The 26,759-nt window shown below is 42.4% G+C and overlaps 1 protein-coding gene across 1 annotated transcript in view; it reads right to left on the reverse strand.

Annotated features, from left to right (window-relative positions):
• The window catches only part of LRMDA (leucine rich melanocyte differentiation associated), a 1,044,508-nt gene that overhangs the window by 150,047 nt on the left and 867,702 nt on the right, over positions 1-26,759 (reverse strand). Inside the window, exon 7 of the mRNA XM_060694129.2 lies at positions 26,160-26,244. Within this exon, the coding sequence (XP_060550112.2) occupies positions 26,160-26,244 (85 nt within the window). The remainder of the gene's footprint in view (positions 1-26,159; positions 26,245-26,759) is intronic.

Raw genomic sequence — 26,759 nt, forward strand, 5'->3', positions numbered from 1 at the left:
GCCTTAAAACACGAGAAATCTGTTAAATCAGGTGGATGAAGACACTGTGTGTGTGTGTGTGTGTGTGTGTGTGTGTGTGTGGAGTGGGATTAGACAAAATTCTTTGGGTCAAAAGAACAGAGAAATAAGGAACTCACTGAAGGACATTGGTGTATAATGCAAAAAGAATCAGAATACAAAATACAAACTGAGTGGACACGACCTTGTAGATGACCCTCACTCTGTCAAGGACCTTGGAGTACTCATCTCAAATGATCTAAGTGCCAAAGCCCACTGTAAAAACATCGCCAAAAAGGCATTAAGGGTTATAAACCTAATCTTGCGTAGCTTCTTCTTCGGTAATATTACACTACTAACCAGAGCATACAAAACATTTGCTGGACCAATTCTTGAATACAGCTCATCTGTCTGGAAGCCGCACTGTATATTGGACATTAATACAATTGAGCGAGTCCAGAAATATTTCATAAGAAGAGTCCTCCACTCCTCCGCTCGCAACAAAATACCTTATGCCACCAGACTTGAAATTTTGGGTTTAGACAACTTACAACTACCCCGCCTTCAGTATGACCTAAGTATAGCTCATAAAATTATCTACTACAATGTCCTATCTGTCAATGACTACTTCAGCTTCAACCACAACAATATACGAGCATACAACAGATACAAACTTAAAGTGAACCGCTTCAAGCTCGATTGCAGAAAATATGATTTCAGCAACAGAGTGGTCAATGCCTGGAATGCACTACCTGACTCTGTGGTTTCATCCCAAAACCCCCAAAACTTTAACCTTAGACTGTCTACTGTTGACCTCACCCCATTCCTAAGAGGTCTGTAAGGGGCATGCATAAGAGCACCAGCGTGTCTACCGTCCCTGTCCTAATGTTCCCTCTAATTGTATTCATTTTATGTATTCAATTCATGCTTATACTTATATATATATTATCTAATATGTACGTGACAAAATAAATAAAATAATAAAATAAAATAAAATAAAATAAAATAATAAAATAAAATAAAATAAAAATAAAAATAAAATAAAATAAAATAAAATAAAATAATAAAATAAAATAAAATAAAATAAAAAAATAAAATAAAAAAATAAAATAAAATAAAATAAAATAAAATAAAATAAAATAAAATAATAAAATAAAATAAAATAATAAAATAAAATAAAATAAAATAAAATAAAATAAAATAAAATAAAATAAAATAAAATAAAATAAAATAAAATAATCTGTGATCATCCAGTAGGAGAAGAATCAACTATTGTCACCTGCAAAACAATTATGTTCCACACCTACCAAGTGTCAGTGTTCCAGAAAACCCCCAACTCCCAGTAAAGATGCGGAAGCAGGCATTTTCCAAAGTTCTCTTTACTAGAATAGGTAAACTGGCACATCTGGGAAATCCCGAATCTGAAAAGCCCGGGCTTTCCTTCAGTAATTCAAAGTTCCCAAAACCACCCCCTTTCTCCTCAGTCGATCACATGCTCCAATCAACCTCCATTCCACTTCGACCCAGCACCTGACCACTCCTCCTCCAGATGCTGGATCACCCTGACCGTGACCGATAGGAAGAATGCTATTATGTCTACTAATTCCCCTCTCCGAAATCCCCCCTCCTACTTTCCCACACATGAGGAGGTGGCAGCATTGAAGCTTCCGGCCTAATATGGCTTCCAAGGCTGACACCAAGTTCCATTAATGTACCTTGGCAAGATGGCTTAGCAATAATCTATTCGCATCTAGAATGAATTTGTGATGTTTGCTATCTTAAAATATGTTAGAATAGCATTACAACCTCTTGGCAGATATATGCTTTCCCCACATTTCCCCTAAAATTTGGGAAAGATATATATTTCCCATCATAGAGATATGCCTTGACCTAAAGGAAATGAGACAGGAAGGTCTCATAACATAACATAATATTACGTGAGATCACATAAGAGCAATAATTATAATCAAGATCTAGAATTCACAAACTGCCCATGTCATGCATTTTCCCTTAATAAGAGCTGTTATAAAAAATTTCCCATCTCTTGAAAAGTATATCTATAATAGAATCAGAGAATCAGAGGCTTGGAAGGGACCTTGGAGCTCTCCTAATCCAACCCCTGTCCAAGGTAGAAAATCTTATTGCATCATGGACAAACATCCAATCTTTTCTTGAAGATCTCCAGCAATGCTGCACCAACAACTCTGGGAGGTAAGCTGTTCCATTGATTAATTGTTCTTACAAGGAAGTTTCTTCTTAGTTCCACATTAGATCTCTCTTTAATAAGCTTCCACCCATTATTTCTTGTCCTGCCCTCAGGTGCTTTGGCAATTAAGTTGTTGGAAAACATATTAGAATGTATTTTGTATTACAACAACTACAGAATCATTCAGTCAGTAGATGGCAGTATTTACAAGTTTGGATCTATGGTATATACTCTATGCTCTTTTCTTCTAAGTAGAGTTTTCTTGTTAAGCAGATGAGCAGTAAAGCACATGGTGACTGTACTTTTTGTTTTCTCTGTGATGCTACATATAAACAGAATTTCCAACATAATAAATTCTTTCCTCCCTGTGACAACCTCTCAACTACCAGAAGATAGCCATCATGCCACCCCTAATCCTTCTCTTTGTTAGTCTAGACCAGGGGTGTCAAATGCAATTTCATTGATGGTGCATCAGGGTTCTGTTTGACCTCGGGGGGCCAGGGAGGGCATGGCCAGGGGGCATGGCCAGCTCGGTGTCACTCAAAGAGACTCCGTTTTTGGACGCGATGGCCTCCTGTATCCCTCTGCCAGTGAAAATGGAGCTCAGGGAGGCTACATATGGCCTGCCTGTGCTCCATTTTCAGCCGTGACACTTCCTGAAGCCCTCTGCCACTCTGTTTTCACTGGCAGAGGCACCATGGTCCAGTCCTTTGCTTCTTCCAAGGCAGACCTGCGGGCCAGATCTAAGCACCAGATGTAACCTGCAGGCCTTGAGTTTGACACCCCTGGTCTAGACGTACCTAGTTCCTTTAACTGTATATTATAAGGTGATTTAAATCAATTTTACGTATTGGTTTAGCAAGTACAGCTTTGAGAATGCCTTTAGCAAATTCTCTCTCTTTTCCCCATGCCTAGAATCATATACTTATTTATATATATGAAAATCTGTCTAGTTTCCTTCTGCTACCAAACGACACCTACTTTATAACTCTGGCATGTTGGAGGACCAACTTCGTCTTCAAGAAGGCAAGGATGTTTGTTACTTTTCTTCTCTTTTCAATATCTACCAGAAGAGCTGCGATGGTACATGTTTAAACCTCTGAGCTTCAGCCATTCATAGTAAGATATATAAACATAGTAAGATATATAAACATATAAACTGGGGGAAACCAGGCTTAATAGCAGTGACTGTGAGAGGGATCTTGGAGTTTTAGTGAACAATCAGCTAAATATGAGCCAGCACTGTGCAGCGGCAGCTAAAAAAGCCAATGCAATCCTAAATTGCATTAAGAGAGGGATAGAATCAAAATCAAGGGAGGTACTAATACCACTCTATAAAGCCCTAGTAAGACCACACCTAGAGTACCGCATCCACTTTTGGTCACCACACTATCAAAAAGATGTCGAGACTCTAGAAAGAGTGCAGAGAAGAGCAACCAAGATGATTAGGGGACTGGAGGCTAAAATGTATGAAGAACGGTGGCAGGAACTGGGCATGGCTAGTCTAGTGAAGAGAAGGACCAGGGGAGACATGATGATAGCAGTCTTCCAATATTTGAGGGGCTGCCACAGAGAGGAGTTGGGGGGGAGGGCAAGCTATTTTCCAAAGCACCCGAAGGCCAGAAAAGGAATAATGGATGGAAACTGACCAAGGAGAGATTCAACCTAGAAATGAGGAGGAACTTTCTGAAAGTAAGAACAGTCAACCAGTGGAACAGAAGTTGCCTTCGGAAGTTGTGGGAGCTTCATCACTTGAGACTTTCAAGAAGAGGTTGGACTGCTATTTGTTAGAAAGGGTGTAGGGTCTCCTGCTTGGGTGGGGGGTTGGACTAGATGACCTACAAGGTCCTTTCCAACTCTGTTAATCTTTTAAAGATGCTTCTGAATGGTCCAGAGCTTGACTTCCAATGGCAGTAGAAGGTAAAGTAGGAGTTCTTTTCTTACTCTTAGTGAGTAGGCACGATCACTGTAAACTTTTTTTTTTAATCAAGATGTATGGAAAGAGGATAGGATAAGGTTATATAAATCTCACCAACTGGATTGCTTTACCCCTTTAGAATCTAATTTATCTTCCAAGGTTCCCATGGCAGAGATTGTTTCAATCTCTTTCTTACATGTGAACTAGTGACGTTTCTTTCTTTAACCAATATTAGAGAAGGGTCAGCTTGCTTGAATACAAATTTCTTTCCGATTCTAAACCTGGCATTACATGGAACGTGTCAGATGCAAACCTTGAAGGCTTTAAAAACAAAGCAATCGCAGGTGAAACTTCTTTCGACACAAATACAACCCAAAAAACTAGCCCTCAATCCAAAATCTACCTTCCAGCCTTTAAGGATGTTTCTTGCGGAAACTACAAAGTCTGCATTCATTTTCATCTATATTAATTGGCCTAAGAGAGATGACATATTCCCAATGTCACACAACTCGATTACAGTGGGCAATATATTTATTTATTTATTTATTTATTTATTTTTTAAAAAGCATAAAAGGAACCTTAAAACATACAGCAAGTCTCTGCAATCACCCACATCCGATAAAGGATCCCATTTAGAAAGAAAAAAATAAAAAATCCCTGAAATAAGATCTCTAGATATTTTATTCTTTTCCTTGGGCATTAATGGGGTGGCTTAATATTTCCTGCACTTATCGATGGAACTGTGCATCTTCAAAATACAGGAAAGTTTAAACTCATGGTTTCCTTTTATATCTCAAATTAGTTGGCTACCACTGCTTTATAGAGATTATTAATGCATCTGGTCTTGGCCTTTTGCCCTTCACCATTTGTCTCCGAGATCTTGCTCCAAATTCAGTTTCTGCTGGATTTTAGTTACATAAAACTTCCAAAGAGCCTTGGCTTCTATTCTCCTCGTAAGCTCCTCTTCAGACACACAAAGGCTTTTGAAAAATGTGCTCCTATTTATCAAACGACATGCTTAATTCTAACTCTTGGCAGATATAGGCACATTTCCTTCATCGGCAGCTGCGGCCCCCGTAAGCATGTGTCCCGCTCTTTAAATATTTTGAAAACAAGTCTTTCAGTTGCTCCTACAGAGCACAGAACAATAGTATCAAACTGTCGTAGATCTGAAGGTGCTTCAAAATTGGGATTGACCTAATAGCAGGGGTGGGCTGCTGGCTGGCAGTTCGCAGGGGTTTGGGAGAATCTCTAGCTAAGATTCTGTGCAGTTCGGAGAACCAGCAAATCCCACTCCTGCCCGCCCTGCCCCTCCCCTCCCAAGAGTCCCCGCATGGCCTGTTTTGGATGCAGGTAAGTGTAGGGCACGTGCGGAGGCTTGGGGAGAGCAAAAAACGGGCCTACTGGATGTTCGGGAAGGTTTCCAGCCTGTTTCTGGCCTCCAGAGGGCCTCCAGAGCCTGGGGAGGCCATTTGTGCCCTCCCGTAGGCTCGAGAAAAGCCTCCGGAGCCCAGGGAGGGCAAAAACGCTACCCCCCAGCCATGGTGCAGAGGTCGACAAGGCCATGACCACCATGGTCACGCCCACCCAGCAACCAGGCAGAGAACCCCTTGCTAAAATTTTTGAAGCCCACCCCTGCCTAATAGTCAATGGTGAGTAAAGAAAACCTTCAGCTTGGTCACTCAAGTATTTTGATGTTTCAGAGGTCAGCATGCCCATCAGCTTTTAAGAAACCTAGTTGGTTAGACCCAACTGATGGAACTCTTCAAACAAACACAACTATAAACATGATTTATGCAACAAGAAAACAAGACTCTAAGCTGACATCTTCGTGATACTTGCTGATGGCTGCATCGTTCATCTGAATTCTGTACATCATTCATTTTTCATTTCAACCTACTCTTTTCCTATTAATCAGGATTGGATTGAAATAGCAATTCGTAATTTGCCATACTTTCCAGCAGTGGTGGGTTTTAACATTTTTTACTACCGGTTCTGTGGGTGTGGCTTGGTGGGCGTGGCATGGCTTGATGGGTGTGGCTTGGTGGGCGTGGCAAGGGACGGTTACTGCAAAGTCCCCATTTCCTCCCAATCAGCTGGGACTCAGGAGGCAGAGAATAGATGAGGCGGGGCCACTCAGAGTGATATTTACTGGTTCTCTGAACTACTCAAACTTTCCGCTACTGGTTCTCCAGAACTGGTCAGAACCTGCTGAAATCCACCTCTGGTTTCCAGGTCTGAATAGGCATAATAACCTTGCTTAAGTGGCTTACTTAAACATTTGAAGGAACATCATTTTAAGGAATGAGTGTCCTTCCTTCCTTCCTTCCTTCCTAACAGTTGGAAAAGTAGAATCTAGCATAGCTTTAGCAACATCTTTCAGCCTTCCATCCTTTCTAAGGTAGGTAAATTGAGGACCCAGTTGTGGGGGCAATAAGCTGACTTTGTATAAATATACAAAAGAATGAAGGCTGTTGCTTAGCGCATTGTAAACCACCCTGAGTCTCCGGAGAAGGGCGGCATATAAATCAAATTTTAAAAAAACAAACAATAAAAGTAGGATCAAATTAAATTGAATTCCAACATGTGCCAGGAATAATGCTAGTTTGTGCAATCTAGCTCTAATGCATTATATATTTTTAAAGTTTTGCATACATCTAAAACAGGGGTCTCTAACCTTGGGAACTTTTAAGACTCATGAGTTTCAACTCCCAAAATTCCTCAGCCATCCATGCTGGCTGGAGAATTTTGAAAGTTGAAGTTCACAGTCTTAAAGCTACCAAGGTTGGAGACCCCTGTTTTAGATGACCTCTGGTCTAAAATATTATTTACACGATAAATAAGATCAAACTTCCCAACAGGTCTGGTAAACCTCAACAGCATCTTATATCCCTCGTGAGGGGTCCTTGATGCTTTCTGACCTTGCTTGTTTTCTTGCAGACATTTCATGACCCAACTAGGTTACATCATCAGTGCTACTAAGGAGTGGGGTTTGCTCTGAGTTTATATTTTAGCGGCTTGCCCTGTCAATGTTGATGAGGGTGGTTTTAGAGATTCTTTGGTTGGGCTGTTTGCTGTTGGCTTCTTTGGCAGTTCCTTGATTGGGGTATTGTTTACTTGGTTGTTATTCTGATGTTAAACCTTGGATTTTTTCTATGCTGATCTGGGTGTCAATTGCTGGTGGAAATTTAACCATTGTTGGTGAGTGAGAGACAAAAACTCACCCTTGGACCATCTGTGCTCTTGGTTTTTAAGTTTTATTTGTTGTTCATTTTCATGCTTTTAAATAAAAACAAATGCTTTTATTTATGTTTTTATGCCACCGTAAGCTAACTGGAGTCATGTTAAATAGTGAGATGGGGGCAGTGGTGAAATTCATTTTTTTTTTATTACCAGTTCTGTGGGTGTGGCTTGGTGGGCGTGGCTTGGTGGGCATGGCAGGGGAAGTATACTGCAAAATCTCCATTCCCACCCCACTCCAGGGGAAGGATAGTGCAAAATCCCCATTCCCTCCCCACTCCTGGGGGAAGGATATTGCAAAATCCCCATTCCCACCCCATTCTGGGACCAGCCAGAGGTGGTATTTGCCAGTTCTACGAACTACTCAAAATTTCCGCTACCGGTTCTCCAGAACCTGTCAGAACCTGCTGGATTTCACCCCTGGATGGGGAAGGAAGGAAGGAAGGAAGGAAGGAAGGAAGGAAGGAAGGAAGGAAGGAAGGAAGGAAGGAAGGAAGGAAGAAAGAAAGAAAGAAAGAAAGAAAGAAAGAAAGAAAGAAAGAAAGAAAGAAAGAAAGAAAGAAAGAAAGAAAGATCATTCTGAGCACAGACTTTGCAGATAAATAGATTACAATTATGCATCAGCTGAGAAGGATAAATTTTCCTTTTATCTCAGAACAGGGATATTCTTGGTAACTTAAAACACACTATTCAAACCTACAGCAGTCTACATTTCACTTGTGGATATTTGCCAGAGTTAGATAAAACATCCTATGCATGACAAATGTGTTCCGACTTCTTCTTACTCTTGGCTCAGCTTAGTACGGCACCCAAAGATAAATTAAGGGCAGTGTGTCATTTGTTTACCAGAGTGAGAAATGACAAGGGTTTACTGTGAATCCCTTTAGCTTGTTGAGGAAGAAGATGAAATGAATTGTGTTGTGATTGCTTCTTTAGAGGGGTTACAGGTAAGAAGGGATCAACTTTGATTGACAGTTGAATGCGAAAGATCTGGATTTTACCCTCCCCGAGTAAACAGGCCTGCAGCTTGTATCTTCAGAGATCTTCAAGCTATCTCCAGAGTTAGCTTGTAGGAGGGATGAGAGGTTTACTCAATTTGTAATTGTGTACAGGTAAGTCCTCCACTTACAACAATTCACTTAGTGACAGTTCAAAGTCACAAAGGCACTGAAAAAAAGTGACTTATGACCGTTTGTCACACTTATACCAGGGGTGAAATCTATTTAGCTTTCCAACCGGTTCGGAATTGCACGCGCTGCGTGTCACATACGCGCTTGGACCCTCTGTGCATGCACAAACCCTTCTGCGTATGTGCAGAGGGTAAAACACAGGTTACTTCCTGGTTAAAACCAGAAATTAATAATGACCGGGCAGGTGGGCGGAGCCTTGCACTGCCATTGCTACCGGTTCTATTGAGCTGGGGCTGCAGAAAAACCTTGGTTACGTAGGGAAAACTTGGCTAGAGGAAAAACACACAGAAACCCTACGAAGAAGTAAGAAAATAGATACTATACCTTTACAGGGAGGATACATAAGATGTGGGTGTGACCTACTGATGAAAGCAAACGAGCTGGAAATAGATCTATATAGGTCTCCCACCTAGCAGGAAGAGCTTGCTGGCTGCTAGAAAGGAAAAAAGCCCAGAATCGAGTGGATGTGATTCTACTGAGCTGGGGCTGCAGAAAAACCTTGGTTACGTAGGGAAAACCTGGCTAGAGGAAAGAAAACACACACACACACACACACACACACACACACACACACACACACGAAGTGTTTTTCTATCGAGACACCTGGTCTACCCCAGCATGTGGGAGGGAGCATACTGCATCCTTTCGCCTTTCAGCTCTATTTCTTTATCAGCGAAATATACATTATATATATATATATATATATATGCTCCTAGAATCACGAAGCCGAAAACACCAGCCTGAAGATGACGAATGAGACTTTGTCAAAACATTGCCAAAACACTTCCAATTTTACGCAGGAGAAAACCCGAATAACCAAAGACACCCCCCCACACACACACACACGTGTGTGTGTGTGTGTGTGTGTGTGTGTGTGTGTGTATATATATTTGTCTTCTTAAGTTTTCGCGGGTGTGCATATGCAAAAAATTAAAATCTCGGGTGTTTTCTCGCGTCATTATAAATAAGTTGGTTAAAATATTTAAAATTCTGGTTAAAATCCCAGCTTAAAATCTTCTAAAATTCCTTACAGAGCACTCTGCAAGGTCCTTTAAAACCTCAGCTAAAATCCTACCAGTGACTTTAAAAGTTTTTCTTAAAGCAACGTTCGACAGGCTCACACCCTGTCATCTTCAGGCTCTGTTTCATGTAGAAGCTATGGGTTCTCTGTTGCGCGGCCGGAGCTGTCGCTTATCTATATTTGCTGCTGCTGACGTATGCTGGCTAGCCTGCAACTCTGTGTTCTGATTGGAGGACAACAGTTTTTCTTCCTGCTTCTGTTGTCCTCCAATCAGAACACAGAGTTGCAGGCTAGCCAGCATACGTCAGCAGCAGCAAATATAGATAAGCGACAGCTCCGGCCGCGCAACAGAGAACCCATAGCTTCTACATGAAACAGAGCCTGAAGATGACAGGGTGTGAGCCTGTCGAAACGTTGCTTTAAGAAAAACTTTTAAAGTCACTGGTAGGATTTTAGCTGAGGTTTTAAAGGACCTTGCAGAGTGCTCTGTAAGGAATTTTAGAAGATTTTAAACTGGGATTTTAACCAGGATTTTAAATATTTTAACCAACTTATTTATAATGACGCGGGAAAACACCCGAGATTTTAATTTTTTGCATATATTACATACATATACATATATACATATATACGTATACGTATACATACATACATACATACATACATATTAGAAAAAAGATATTGAGACTTTGGGAAAAGTGTTGCAGGAATTTCCTGGAACTGTTCTTCATATGTTTTTGTCATCAGGCCCTTAATCATCTTAGTTGTTCTTCTCTGCACTTTTTCCAAAGTCTCAACATCTTTTTTGTAATGTGGTGACCAAAACTGAATGCAATATTCCAGGTGTGGCCTTACTAAGGCTTTTTAAAGCGGTACTAGAACTTCACATGATTTTGATTCTATGCCTCTGTTTGTACAGCCAAGGATTGCATTGACTTTTTCGACTGCTGCCACACACGGCTGGCTCATGTTTAAGTGATCGTCCACTAGGACTCCAAAGTCCCTCTCACAATGACTGTTTTTGAGCCAGGTCTCGCCTAATCTGTACTTGTACCTTCGGTTTTTCATGCCCAGGTGTAAACCCTTGCTTTTCTCCACCTTAAATCTCATGTTGTCGGATAGGATTACCTATTTGAAGTAGCTGCTTATTTCCTCCACTTATTTCAAATAACCACTGAGCGTCATCAGACAGAGAAAAAATCCTCCGATTTTACAAGAAGGAGCAAGGTTTTAAAAACGCCCGCACTAATTTTCGGAACTTCATCTGTGGGTGTCTTTAAGTTACATATTTATGCTCCCCTTGCTAACTCGTGCGGCGCCATTTCTAACGTCACAGTCCAAGCACAAATCCATCTCAGATATCTGTAAAAAAACGTGTGGGTGAATAGTTGAATTTCTGCCTGACCAAACACTACAATCAGGGAAAGTTTGAGCTAGCGTTCCACATCATAGAGATTCAGTAGACTTACAGTCCCTGGGGACATTTCTGTCACGGGATCAGAAAAGCTACAGTATTTCTGTGAAGCGTCTTGTTGGACACTTCCTTCTTGATCTCCTAGCATAGAACCCAGGGGTGAAATATTACCAGTTAAAACCGGTTCAGTAAACCGGTAGTAAAAAATGCTACCAGTTCGGGTGAACTAGTATTTCCGTCAAAGAACAAAATGGCAAGCAGTTGATGGTCTAATGCGAGAGGGACGGGGGGGGGGGTGAGACAGGAGGTGGGGGTGTTCGTCACCAGGATCCATTTTACAGGACATGGCCCTTCCAAATTCTGTTTTCGGCTGCAACAGCCTCCTGCAATCCCTTGCCAGCGATAATGGAGCTCAGGAGGGCCGCACAGAAAACTCCGTTTTCGCTTGTTCGGGCCGCCACAGGTGCCCCACAACATGAGTGATGTCGAGCTAGCCATGCCCATCCTGGTCACTCTTTTAACTTCCTCCCACATGAACTCTGGTCCACACACTTTGGAAATGTCCCGCAAAGCTTGCTTTGGCCGTCACATCAACTGCCACCCCTTCAATCAAATAAAAACATAGTTTTCAGCAGCAACTAAAAGCTTTGGCTCTTCTCAACAATTTTAAGATACGAACAGTATTTTCCTTCATGACTTCTGCCTTGAATGCCCAAACGCTCCAAAAGAAATGAAATTTTATATTTGAGAAATTCCCCTTGTAAAACCTGCAATTGCTTATTACCATATTTCTTAACTGGCATACAATCTAAGCAACGTCAGGAGGTGCCAATGATCTGCAGTCTATTTAACATCATGGCTATTTATTTTTATGGGCTCTCATTATTGCTCTTTACCCTAAATTAGAGGTACATTCCTGGCTGCAATTTCCCTGCTCTGCAAATTCAACATTGCTTTCCTTATTTAATTTCCAAATCACACTTAAAACCTTTGTCAGTCAAAACTACACAGCCGCACATTAGAATGGTTACAGACAGCATGAAAATTAAGAGGCCCTCGTATTGAATCCCACCCTTATATCTAGGCAATTTTTTCCATTCATATCTGGAATTACATGAGAGCTCCCACACACCAAGATTTTGCTCAAAATATCCATTCTTAAAATTCCACTCTAGGTTTCCAATTTAATTTCAGAGGTTTCCCATCAAGAGTGCTTAATTCACAATGAATTAATTTTTATTAAGGTTTTAGAAGGTATTATTTGAGAAAATTGATGGCTATAATAATTGGGATATTATTTAAATACCTATAACATTTGTAATAATTTGAATATGTTTGAATAATATATTTACAAAAGTACAAAATGATTATGCTGGGATTAACAGTAGAATGATAAAAAAAGGTTCCTAGAGATTACACTGGGATTATTGGTGGAAAAAAAATAAAGATGATTATACTGGGATTAACAGTAGGGAAAAAATAAAGATGATTACACTGGGTTTAACAGTGAAATAAAGATGTTTACACTGGGATTAACAGTGAAAAAATAAAGATGATTACACTGGGATTAACAGTGGAACAAAGATGATTACACTGGGATTAACAGTGGAAGGATAAAAGAAAAGGTAAAATTAGAGTATGTAAAAAGAAAATATATAAATGGAAATAATGAATTAATTTTTATTAAGATATTGGAAGGTATTGTTTGAGAAAGTTGATAGCTATAATAATTGGGATATTGTTTAAATATGTCTAACAATTGTAATAATTTGAACATTTTTTATTTAAGCAAAAAAGAAAAGGAAATTGAAATAGCATTATCTGAATTAAGAATTAAGTTTAAATGTTAAATGTTAAATTGCTATCTTTTTAAGATTAGAGATAAGATTTAAATTTGATAAATGTACTATGAGTTATTAACTGATTTAAGATTTTAGGTGGGTTAATAGAAGGGTAAATGTTTTGATTAAGTAAATAAGAGTAAACTCTTTTTAAGGTGATATTAGTTGAATAAGTGATTTAAGATTGAGAAATAAGTGTTATGGCAAAATAGAATATATAAAATTTTGTTAAAAGATGACCAAAAAATTGTATAAATTGATGACCGGATCAAAGCTCTGTTCCGAAAAGATGTAATTGGTATGTTTGGTTAAAAAATAAAAAAAACTTTTTGCAAAAAAAAAAGAGTGCTTCCGTACAGCATCTATGCCTTCATGTCAGTCTCAGCTCTTAGTGACTACACACACAAGTTCATGCAATTTTCTTGGCAACATTTTAAGAAACGTTTGACCTTACTTTTGTGGGTGTCTTTATACCAGTTGCTTTTGTGCAGAAGGCAGGACAAAATATTTCACAATCTCCTGGTTTTTAGACTAGTGCCTTTGACTTTTACACCAAACTGTAAATCAGAATAGATCTGGAAGGGACCTTGGAGGTCTTCTAGTCCAACCCCCCTGCTCAAACAGGAGACCCTATACCATATCAGATAAGTGGCTGTCCAGTCTTTTCTTAAAAAATCCCAGTGATGAAAGCACCTACACAGCGGTGAAATACACTTATCTTTGCTACCGGTTCGGGAACGGGAAGCGTGTGGGAGCGCACGTGCGCTATGGGCGTGCCTCTTCGTGCATGCGCAGATGGTAAAAACACAGGATGTAACGACGTCCCGGCGGGTGGGCGGAGCCTTCCTCCACCGGTGCTACCGGTTTGCCGAGCCGGATAGAACCGGCGGGTGGGGGGGATTTCACCACTGCACCCACAACTTCTGAAGGAAAGCTGTCCCACTGGTTAATTGTTCCGCTGGTCCTCACTGTTAGGAAGTTTCTCCTTAATTCCAGGTTGTTTCTCTCCTTGTGTAGTTTCCATCATTTCTTGTCTTGCCTTCTGGTGCTTTAGAAAATAAGTTGACCCCCTCTTCTTTGTTGGCAGCCCTTCAAATACTGGAATACTGCTATAGTGTCCCCTCTAGTCCTTCTTTTCTCTAGACTGGCCATACCCAATTCCTGCAATCGTTCTTCACATGTGTGAAGAGGCCTTTAATCATCTTAGTTGCTCTTCACTGCACTTTTTCAAAAGTCTCTATTTTGTAATGCGGTGACCAAAACTGGATCCAGTATTCCAGGCCTGGCCTTAATAAGGCTTTATAAAGCGGTACTAACAGTTCACATGATTTTGATTCTACGCCTCTGTTTATGAATCCGAGGATTGTATTAGCTTTTTTGACTGCTGCTGCACACTGCTTGCTCATGTTTAAGTGATTGTCCACTAGGACTCCAAGGTCCCTCTCACAGTGACTGCTTTCCAGCCAGGTTCCAAGCTGTGGACCATTCAGAAGCATCTTTAAAAGATTAACAGAGTTGGAAGGGACCTTATAGGTCATCTAGTCCAACCCCCAGTCAAGCAGGAGACCCTACACCATTTGTGACAAATGGCAGTCCAATCTTTTCTTGAAAGTCTCAAGTGATGAAGCTCCCACCACTTCCAAAGGCAACTTCTATTCCATTGGTTGATTGTTCTCACTGTCAGAAAGTTCTTCCTCATTTCTGGTTGAATCTCTCCTTGGTCAGTTTCCATCCATTATTCCTTGTCCGGCCTTCAGGTGCTTTGGAAAATAGCTTGACCCATTCCTCTCTGTGGCAGCCCCTCAGATATTGGAAGACTACTATCATGTCTCCCCTGGTCCTTCTCTTCACTAAATTAGCCATGCCCAGTTCTTGCAACCGTTCTTCATATGTTTTAGTCTCCAGTCCCTTAATCATCCTGGTTGCACTTCTCTGCACTTTTTCTAGAGTCTCAACATCTTTTTTATAGTGTGGTGACCAAACCCAGATGCAGTACTCAAGGTGAGGTCTTACTAGGGCTTTATAGAGTGGTATTAGTACCTCCCTTGATCTTGATTGTATCCCTCTGTTAATGCAATTTAGGATTGTGTTGGCTTTATTAGCTGCCTCTGCACACTGTTTCCCTGCCTCGGTGTATGACCTTGCTTTTCTCCACCTTAAATCTCACATTGTTGGATAGGGCCCCATTGTTCAAGTCTATCAAGATCTTTTCGGATCCAGAGCTTGTCTTCTGTCTCTCTAAATGAATAATATACTGATATTTCAGTGTATTATTCATTTGTGTTCAGTGATGTGATGGGAAGTGTCTGTTTTGCTTAGTGGCATGTAACGACTAAAATTGCTCCACGGTGCATTTTGTTTCTCACGAACTGCAAAATGCAGACTTCGGTGAGTGATTTTTGATAGTTTCTGCAAGTTCATCCCTATCAGGTGGAAAGACCGAAGGTCTCTGACATTTTCTCAAAAGTGGCAGACACTTAAGAAGCAACTTCGGGTCTTCTGAAAAGACATGCCAAAAAAAGAGACCCTCATTGCCAGTTGTGCAAGGAATGTGTGTTTTCATTACTGCATCAATACAAGCTTATTTTTGCACAAAATCGATCCTCGTAGGCAGTTTTCAAGCTTCACAAGGCAATATTTGCTGACAATAAAAAGAAAGAATCAACTCAATATGTACAGACAGACAAACACAGAGACAAACCTCACTGTTCTGCCCCAGCTAAGGACCCCAAAGAACGCAGCACACACAAAGTCCGTTCAAATAAACCAGTTTTTTACAACAATGGCTGTTAATTAACTGCATTAACAGCCGCCAAGAATTCAAAGAATAATACTGAAAGCTTACTGTGGTTGGCAGAATGCCCAGAAGCAATTTGCAGGAAGCTGATAAGGTAAGCAAGACAAGACACGAAGGTATGTGAATGAAGTTGTTCCCTGCAAATTGCTTCAGTCGACGTTCCTTCTTAAATAGGCTAAGGGAATGGCCAATTAGGCCCAAGCCTTACTCTCAAGGAGACCTCCTCCTGAGGAGCCACTCCTGCCTTTTGGCAGCTCTGCATGCCCGTGCATTGAGAAGAGGCTCCTCCTCTTCTTCCTCTTCACTTAAGGGAGCTTCTCGAGATTCTGAAGGCCCTGGCTGAATCCCCACCTCTGGCACCACACCTTCTCCAGCCTCCTCATTGTCTGACTTGAGTGCCAGCTGCACAGGCTGCTGGTGCAGCACCACACCAGCCTCCTCGCTGTCGTAATCAGCTACTAACCAGCTCAAGGTTGATTCCATCCTTCTGAGGTCTGTAAAATCAGGATCCAGATGGTTGGGGGACAATATGCTGACCCTGTAAACCGCTTAGAGAGGGCTGTAAAGCACTGTGAAGCGGTATTTTAAGTCTTATTGCTATTGCTATGCTATCCTGGCAGGATCTTTTACGCCAGCACACCCCTAAGTCTAAAGAGTGCTTCTTGCAACATTATTTGTTAGGTTCTAACTTGCAGCTGGTGAAATGGATTGCTAAATTTGCTATAAAATTGATGGAAAAAAGGACAAAGTTGGTGCAGCAGAATGGGGTAGGACTGCTGACAGGCCACAACACTCACCTCCATTCCTGGACAACCTTGGTCCAAGTTTTTTTTCAACCAACAAATGCTCTGCTTACACATTGGCAACAAAAATCAGAACACCAATTACAAGCTGGGTGGATACGACCTTGTAGATGAAGTATCTACAAAGTACTCATAGATGGAGTACTCATTTCAAACGATCTAAATGAGCTCACTGTTAACAGCATTGCCAAAATGGCATTAAGAGTTGTTAACCTAATCTTGTGAAGCTTCTTCTCCGGTAACATTGTACTGCAAACTAAGGCATACAAAACCTTTGCTAGACCAATTCTCGAATACAGCTCATCTGCCTGGAATCTGCACTGTATATTGGACATTAATACAATTGAGCGAGTCCAGAGGTATTTCATCAGAAGAGTCCTCCACTCCTCTGCTCACAACAGAATACCTTATGCCACCAGGCTTGAAATTTTGAGCTTGGACAACCTAGAACTACGCCACCTTCAGTCTGACCTAAGCGTAGTACACAAAATTATTTATTACAACATCCTATCTGTCAATGACTACTTCAGCTTTAACTGCAATAATGCACGAGCAAACAATAGATACAATCTCAAGGTAAACCACTCCAAACTCGATTGCAGAAAATACGACTTCAGCAACAGAGTGGTCACTGCCTAGAATGTAACACCTGACTCTGTTGTTACATCCTCAAACCCCCAAAACTTTAACCTTAAACAGTCTACTGTGGACCTCACCCCATCCCTAAGAGGTCTGTAAGGGGCGTGCGTAAGCGCACCAGTGTGCTTACCATCCCTGTCCTACTGGTCCCATTTATTTGTACCCTGTGTTCATATCCATGTTTATACTTACATCTGTTATCTCGTACATGTTTGACAAACTAACTAACTAAATAAAAATAAGTAAAGTGTCTTCTTGACGAACCTGAAATTATCATCTCTGGGTTTCTTTCTTTGTTTTCTTCAACCGAGAACCGAGCTCTCTGGCACAAGAAGTTTAAAAGAAAGATGCCACTCACTGAAGCTACCTGGCTAGATGGCTTAGCGGCTAAGACACTGAGCTTGTCGATCAGAAAGGTTGGCAGTTTGCCGGTTCGAATCCCTAGTATAGGTCTCCTACATGAGCAGGGGTTTGGACTAGATGACCTCCAAGGTCCCTTCTAACTCTGTTACTGTTATACAAGCAATGCTAGCAAGGGATCCTGCTGTCTTTCACTTTCTTGGCAAGGGCAGAACAATGCAAAGGAAGGATTCCAGGGGTGAAATCCAGCAGGTTCTGGAGAACAGGTAGCGGAAATTTTGAGTAGTTCGGAGAACCGGCAAATACCACCTCTGGCTGGCCTCAGAGTGGGGAAGGAATGGAGATTTTGCAGTATCCTTCCCCTGCCATGCTTACCAAGCCACGCCCACCAAGTCACACCGAGCCCACCAAGCCATGCCCACAAAACCGGTAGTACTGAAGGATTCCATGCTATTTAATGTCCCTTTTCTTTCCTTCGTTTTTCAAAAATCCTCTCATTTGAGATGAACCAGACTCTTTTTTTTTCTTTTTCCTGGCCTGGTTTCAGCAAATAAACACACATCTGGAATCAAAGACTTTGTTTTAATTGAAAAGGGCTCCTTTGGCCAAAATGGTGAAATCATGAAAAATGGCCTGTCTTGCAAGCTTTGAAAGGCAGATGATGAAGCTGTTTGGCTACAGACTTTTACCATCCATTGAAATTTATTGACATGTACACCTGCTCCCGTCCCTTGCATGCACATGCCCCCCTCCCCATCAGCATTAATGATTATTAGTTTTTATTCCTTCGAATAACAGCCATGGTTGCAATAAAAAGATCATTTTAATTCTCTTCGGAGACTTGTCCCTTTTAACAGATAATAGATTAACAGAGTTGGGAGGGACCTTATAGGTCATCTAGTCCAACCCCCTGCTCAAGCAGGAGGCCCTACGCCATTTCTGACAAATGGCAGTCCAATCTTTTCTTGAAAGTCTCAAGTGATGAAGCTCCCACCACTTCGAAGTCAAGCTGTTCCATTGGTTGATTGTTCTCACTGTCAGAAAGTTCCTCCTCATTTCTAGGTTGAATCTCTCCTTGTTCAGTTTCCATCCATTATTCCTTGTCTGGCTTTCAGGTGCTTTGGAAAATAGCTTGAACCCCCTCCTCTCTGTGGCAGCTCCTCAAATATTGGAAGACTGCTATCCTGTCTCCCCTGGTTGTGGGATGAAGCTCCCACAACTTCCGAAGGCAACTTCTGTTCCATGGGTCGATTGTTCTCACTGTCAGAAAGTTCCTCCTCATTTCTAAGTTGAATCTCTCCTTGGTCAATATCCATCCATTATTCCTTGTCTGGCCTTTGAGTGGTTTGGAAAATAGCTTGACCCCCTCCTCTCTGTGGCAGCCCCTCAAATATTGGAAGACTGCTATCATGTCTCCCCTGGTCCTTTTCTTCACTAGACTAGCCATGCCCAGTTCCTGTAACTGTTCTTCATATTTTTTAGTCTCCAGTCCCCCAATCATCCTGGTTGCTCTCCTCTGCACTTTTTCTAGAGTGTCAACATCTTTTTTATTGTGCATTTGGTGCATCCTGAAGTTCTTGTAGTTGTGATACAATCTTCTTCTTGTGCCATATCCGTCATTGGATGTTGGCAATCCTATTTTTGTCAACAGCTGTATGAAAAAGTGCTGCTGAGTTTTGTCCAAATCAGTCCCTAAGGTTTTGAACCCATGATGTTCTTCTTCTGCCTGGACCTCATTTGTCTTCAATCTTTCCTTGGAGGATTAAGTGAAGGATGCTGTATTTTTCTGGGTATCGGTGTCGCACAGTGGTGAAATCTAAAATTTGTTACTACCGGTTCTGTGGGCGTGACTTGGTGAGGGGGGGGGATAATGTGACTGGGTAGGCGTGGCCAATTTTTTTTTTAACTTTTAAAACCATTTTTTCTACAACTTCTTTGGGGAAGAGGTTGTAAAAAAATGCTTTCAAAAGGCTCTGACCATCCCAGCTGAGTTGCCTGATTGGCAGAGGCTTTTTAAAAAAGCCTCTGCCGATCAGGCAACTCAGCTGGGATCGTCAGAGGCATTGATGATCCAAGCAGAGTTTTTAAAAAAGCCTCTATCATCAGGCAACTCAGCTTGGATCGTCAGAGGCATTTAAAAGAAAAAAAAGGGTTTTTTTCTTTTAAAAGCCTTTGACGATCCCAGCTGGGCCGCACGATCATCAGAGGCTTTTTTTTTTACTTTTAAAAGCATTTTTTTGGCCGAAGAGGTTGTAGAAAAAATGCTTTTAAAAGTAAAAGAAAAGCCTCTGATGATTGTGTGGCTCAGCTGGGCAGGGATTTTTGCTACCAGTTCTCCGAACCACCCGCCTCCATTGCTACCGGAATGGGCGATCTGGTTCGAACCGGGAGCATTTCACCCCTGATCTATCTATCTATCTATCTATCTATCTATCTATCTATCTATCTATCTATCATTTGTCAGATGGTCTGCCTACCTGCCTGCTTGTCTGTCCGTCCGTCCGTCCGTCCGTCCGTCCATCCATCCATCCATCCATCCACCCACCCACCCACCCACCCACCCATCCCTCTCTCTCTCTCTCTCTCTCTCTCTCTCTCTCTCTCTCTCTCTCTCTCTCTCTCTCTCTCTCTCTCCCTCTCCCTCTCCCTCTCCCTCTCCCTCTCCCTCTCCCTCTCTCTATATATATGTTTTCTCAGGTTTTTGTGGGTGTTTGTATGTAGGTCTTTGGTTGTTCGGGTCTTCTCCCACGTAAAATTGGAAGTGTCTTGGCGACGTTTCGACGAAGTCTCATTCGTCATCTTCAGGCTGGTGTTCTCGGCTTCGTGCTTCCAGGAGCAATGTGAGATCGCAGCTGTCTCTTCCTTTTAACTGCTAGTGGGGGTGTGAGCTGATTGGGTGGGAACTTGGCTGTGTTCTGATTGGGTGGAGGTGTGTTCTGATTGGTTAGGGGCTTGGCTGTGCTCTGATTGGATGGGGGGTTGGTTGTGCTCTGATTGGCTGGGGGTGTGTTCTGTTTGGGTGGGGGCTTGGTTGTGCTCAGCTTAGTCTGAGTTGCAGGGGGATTTGAGCTGGTGAGCTGCGTTGTTGTCTTTTGACTTTAAAAAGACTTTAAAAAGACCAGAACTATCGCCAAAACTGAACACTTTAACAATAGAATAATCAGAGAAGCCATCGAGATAGAAAAACGCCCACACAGCATGAACAAACGAGACGATACCTCCCGCCTACCAGCCATCTGGAAACCCGCCCTTATTGACAAACGAGTCCCTAACACGACGAATGACATCAGACCCACACTCACGAGTGCCACACCGGATGTCACCACCACACATCCACGCAGAAAGCAGACTCAAACCCACACTGATAATGAGCCACGACCAAGGACCAGAAGCCAGACCGCAGCTGCATCATTAGCCACTTTAAACCCCTCCAATCCATACATGAAGCAGACTGACACCCACCATGAAGAGCTCGCACGGCCACAAACACGAAGCCAAACAACAACAACGCAGCTCACCAGCTCAAATCCCCCTGCAACTCAGACTAAGCTGAGCACAACCAAGCCCCCACCCAAACAGAACACACCCCCAGCCAATCAGAGCACAACCAACCCCCCATCCAATCAGAGCACAGCCAAGCCCCTAACCAATCAGAACACACCTCCACCCAATCAGAACACAGCCAAGTTCCCACCCAATCAGCTCACACCCCCACTAGCAGTTAAAAGGAAGAGACAGCTGCGATCTCACATTGCTCCTGGAAGCACGAAGCCGAGAACACCAGCCTGAAGATGACGAATGAGACTTCGTCGAAACGTCGCCAAGACACTTCCAATTTTACGTGGGAGAAGACCCGAACAACCAAAGACCTACATACAAACACCGCGAAAACCTGAGAAAACATATATATATATATAGAATAAGTTTTCTATTTTAGATTTTTCCATTGTTTTGTGTGTGTGTGTGTGTGTGTGTGTGTGTGTGTTTGTTAAATAATAAGACTGAATTTGAGATTTCAAGTGGTTTGGCATCCAGAAGGATTTTGCTTAACGCATTGTAAGCCACCCTGAGTCTCCGGAGAAGGGCGGCATATAAATCAATTTTTAAAAAAAAAAAAAAAAAGATGGATTTGGCTCACACGTTTGTTTCATTTCAGAGGAGCAAATAATATTTTGTGCCTTTTAAAATGAAAACGCCGGGGCAGTATGCCAGACGAGATGTCAAATCCCAGGCTTCTTGGAGAGAGAGTTTAAAAAGTCCGAAGTCAAGTTAAATGCACTTCAAGTAAACCAGAGAGGAGAATATTATCCAAGGCTCAATTGACTGTTCGTAAGTTATTTACTTTCAAAGAAAGCGTAATGAAAGGATGCTTTCCAGGTGTTGCAAATGGAGTCTAGAATCCCCCTCTTGGAGACTATAGGTCACCCCTCCAGTTTTCCCATAAAACGCAAGGACGTTTTCTGAGCTAAAGCATCCTTAATTGGAGTCAAGGGTGTACTGAGGAAAGAATGAAACACATAAACATGCCATCTTGGAATTCCACCCTTGAGGTTTTTCTATTCCCTGAACGATCTGCGTCTCGCATAAAAGAATGAACCAGAGATTGCGTATGTAAATATTGGCAGCTTTTGGGAAAATCTTTGCAACCCAAAGTCAGAAGCAAATGACCACTGCCTTCATTTCGTCTCCAAAGGGGCTTGTTTACACGGCTCTGAATCTTCGGGCAAGGAACAAAAGCAGATGTGAATTGAGTTTCCTTAGGGCTCGGATGGAAAAAGAAAATCCAGAACCAACTCATCGGTGCTTGCTCAGATTATGATACATACTAATACTAACACAGGTTGAAAAAAAAAATCAAAATTGAAGCGAACCCTTCCCCTCCCCCAATATCATCATCATCAAACTTTTATTATTTTTCATTCCAGTTGAGCAATTTTATCAGCTATTTTAAGGGACTGTCCTGTCCTAATTTAATTTCTATGGTTAACACAATATAATATTCTTGTAGCTGTATACATTGATGCCCAAATGAGTAGGACTCCTAGATCCCTCGCACAGTTACTACTATTGAGCCAGGTACCACCTATTCTACACCTGTGCATTTGGTTTTCCTTGCCTAAATGTAGAATCTGACTTTTTCTCGCCATTGAATTGCGTTTTGTTGGATAAGGCCCAGTATTCTAAGTCTGTCTAGATCAGGAATTTCCAACCTTGGCAACTTTAAGACTTGTGGAGTTGAAGTTCACAAATCTTAAAGTTGCCAAGGTTGGAGACCCCTGGTCTAGAGCCTCCTTCATTGCTAAAGGTTAAACCAGAGGTGGTATTTAGCTGGTTCAGACCTGTTTGCTCGAACCGGTAGCGGAAACCCGCCCACCCGCCTCGACTCTATGCCATCCTATTTAGGCACATTTTTGAGGCTGGGCGCATGCGCGGAAGCCGGGAGTGTAAGCAAAGTGCATGCATGGAAGGCCATGCACATGCATGGAAGGCGCATGCATGGGGGAAGTGGGCATGCAGGTGGGGTGAACCGGTGGTAAGGAAATGTGAAACCCACTTCTGGGTTAAACCATAGTTTGGAAAACAGTCACATTCATCCCCCCAAACATAAGAGTTTATTTTGGTGGTGCAAAAAAGGCCTTGGTGGTGCAGCAGACTAAAGTACTGTTAAGTAGCACTTAGCTGCCAGCTGCCTGCAATTACTGTGAGTTCAAATCTCACCAGGCTCAAGGTTGACTCAGCCTTCCATCCTTCCGAGGCAAGTAAAATGAGGACCCGGATTGTGGGAGCAATAAGCTGACTTTGTGTAAAAAAGAACACTGCTTGGGGGGGCCAAAAGCCCTACTAAGCAGGTATATACAAAAAGTATGAAGGCTATTGCTTAACGCATTATAAGCCGTCCTGAGTCTCTGGAGAAGGGCGGCATATAAATTGAACCAATAAATAAATATTTGCTTGTGCACCAAGCTCATCAGAGATCATCTTTCTCAACTTTTTTTCAATGTGAGTGTCAGAAAGGACCTTCTGATGTGGGGGAAACTAGTAGGTTTCCCCAGAGGAGATGCAACCAACCTTCACCATCTGTTTCATTTGTCACTAGGTTCAAACATGTGTTGACAAGCTTTCCCTCCTTACATACTGCTTCCCATAGCAGATTGTCCTGATGCTGAAATTCATATTTTTAGCTAAGGCACCAGTGGTGGGTTTCAGCCGGTTCTGACTGGTTCTTGCAAACCGGTGGTGGAAATTTTGAGTAGTTCGGAGAACTGGTAAATATCACCTCTGCCTGGCCCCGCCCCCAATCTATTCACTGCCTCCCAGTCTCCCAGCTGATTAGCTAGAAGGAAAAAATCAGGGCTCGCTTTTCAGCGGGGAGATTGCTTGACAAAGAAGAGAAAAAAAAACTGATAGTAAAATTTTTTGAAAACCACCAGTCTAAGGCACTGCTTATAAATCCCCCCACCTCCATAGAAGAGTTAAGCGTGTAACAAATTCACCAAAATAAGACCGTATCTACATTTCCCTCCTTCTAAAAGTTTGAGAGCTCTGGTTTTCCCGCTGTGAATTAGACTGCACACTATCTATATACCACTCAAAAGAGACAATCAAAAAAGCCCAAAAGGAAAGAAAAAAAGACCAAAACACTTGCTCACCTGCAATCAGGGGTGGGCTGTTGGGGGTTCGCAGGAGTTCGGGAGAATCTCTAGCTAAGTTCAGAGGTTCTGTGCAGTTCAGAGAACCCCCAAATCCCAGAATTAACACTAGACCAACAATCAAGGATTAAACCATACCCCAATCAAGGAGACAAACACGCTAACAGCAAACAAACAAGGAACCACCAAGAACAGTCTCACCAATACTGACAGGGCAAGCCACTAATATATAAAAATAAGAGCAAACCCCACCCTACTTCTAATACTGATGATGTTACCTAATTTGGTAATGAAACATCTGCAAGAAAATAATAACCAAGCACCTCATTATTATATTCTCAGGATCTGATTCCAAGTTAAAGGTTCTTCTTAAGCTTACTATGATGACCAGAAACACTCTTAGTCATTTTACATCTATAACTTTGTTTTCCATTCAAAATTTAAACTGCCCACTTCCCAGCACATTTTCACAGGTGCTGAGATCTTTGTATGGGAGAACAAAAGACTTGGGAGAAGAACAAAATGCTAACCGTAATAAATACATTTCCAAAACACAGGTCAGAGATCACCAAGAATCAACTTAGCAAGGAGCCTTGGAACCGTTTACTTCTCTGGAACTTTATGTTCAAGTCCCAGACTGTTTTCCAGAACTCCAGGATCTTCTCCTAGGTCCTAGGACAGTGGTGACGAACCTAAGGAATGTGTTCCAGCGGTGGAACATAGAGCCCTCTCTGTGAGCACACGCGCTGTTGCCCCACCTCTGTCATGCATGCGCGTGCGCCTCCCACTGGCCAGCTGGTCTTCAGGTCTCTGATGCGCATGCATGGGGCTCATGCACACATGCGCGGGGCTCATGCACACATGTGCAGGACTCATGCGCACATGCACCCGCCCCTTGCAGTTTGGGCACTCGATGCCTATAAGGTTTGCCCTCACTGTCCTAGGAGATTATAAGATAACCTAATATCAAAAGGGATCATTTGTGTCTCCTGTGCACCTGCTTATAAAGCATAGAGTCCTTTCTTTGGCTGGTGTATTTGCTACCATCTGTACAATTTCCACCGAAAAAATAAACCAAAGAGAAGTCCCTCTCTCTATATGCAAATCAAGTTCACTGTCATTTGTTTCTGCTGTGGAATAACAGAAAACACTAACTTTCACCTTTTAAAAACAAATAGAATGTGTTTGCAATATTTCCTATACACCAAAGGGAATTTTTCCATAGACTCTTAACAAGGAGTCCTTCCATCAATATTATATATTTTAAGGGAAGGATGGAAGGAGGGAGGGAGGGAAGGAGGCAGACAGGCAGGAGGGAGGGAGGGATAGAGGGAGGGAGGGAAGGAAGGAGGGAGGGTGGGAGGGAAGGAGGCAGGTAGGCATGCAGGCAGGCAGGAAGGAGGGAGGGAGGGAGGGTGGGATGGAAGGAGGCAGGCAGGCAGGCAGGAGGGAGGGTGGGACGGAAGGAAGGAGGGAGGGTGGGACGGTAGGAGGCAGGTAGGCAGGCAGGAAAGAAGGAGGGAGGGAGGGAGGGTGAGCGGGTGGGAGGGAAGGAGGCAGGCAGGCAGGCAAGCAGGAAGGAAGGAAGGAAGGAGAGGGAGGGAGGGCAGGCAGGCGGGTGGGCAGGGGGTGGGAAGGAAGGAAGGAAGGTTATCCTTTTCCTATGCTTTTTGTATTACTGATTTGTAAAAAGACTGACTTGAAAGGAAAAGTACTGAGATGAACGCAAACAGAAACTGCAAATGAAATATGCTTCAACGTTTTTCTTACCAAGAAAGTTGCAGATTTCTTGAGCTCATCAGTGACACATATCTGTTAAGAAATACTACCAGTCATTGTTTCTTTGCTGAAATAAAGAACCTAATAGATTCATCTGTTGCCAATAGAGAACTGTTTGGAGCTGGTTTAAAATAAACAAAATTCTAATTTAGCCAAGTATTCTTATGGGTGGTACATCATCCTCAGGCAGCCAAATGACTGAACAGAGCTGGAATGAAGTCTAATGGTCAAATAAAAACGCTTACCCTTTATAGTAATTCACAACAATATGGTTTTGCATAAGCATCGCTGGATTTCTGTTTACCTCTGTGGTGGGTGAGGTTCCTTGTTCCGGAAGGCAGGGGTGTGTAGGACATCTGAGCTGAGGTAGAAACATCTTCCATGGAATCCTGCAACAATAAAACTGGAATAATTAATATTAAAGTGTATACAGATAGTCGTCAACTTACAACATATTTGTATAGTGACCACTCAGTTACAACATCAATCAGAATCAATCAATCAATCAGAATAAAGCATTCCAAGCATTCTGCTCCTTTTCAGGATAAAGCCAGATATCTTCATAACTTGAAGGTTCAATGTTAACCTGGCAAACTACGGTTGCTTTATATCGATCAGGTGGATGCCTTTCCCTAGTAGATCTCCTAGGTCAGTGATGGCTAACCTTTTTGCCATCGCATGCCAGGAGAGGGGGGCGGGGGAGGGTCGCGCGCACACATGCCCACGCACATGTGTGTGCAACACCCTTCCCCCCTCCCCTGCCCCGCTCCTGGCACATGATGGCCAGGTAGGCCCGTTTTTCTTTCTTACCTGGTTCCAAATCCTCTCTGTGTATCTGGGAACAGCGAAAACAGCCTTTCCCACTCCCTTGGAGGCCCTACAGAGGCTGAAAGGGCCCATTTCC

This window comes from Pantherophis guttatus, chromosome 6 (genome assembly GCF_059756535.1).
Source record: "Pantherophis guttatus breed Tessera chromosome 6, ASM5975653v1, whole genome shotgun sequence".
Taxonomy (NCBI): domain Eukaryota; kingdom Metazoa; phylum Chordata; class Lepidosauria; order Squamata; family Colubridae; genus Pantherophis; species Pantherophis guttatus.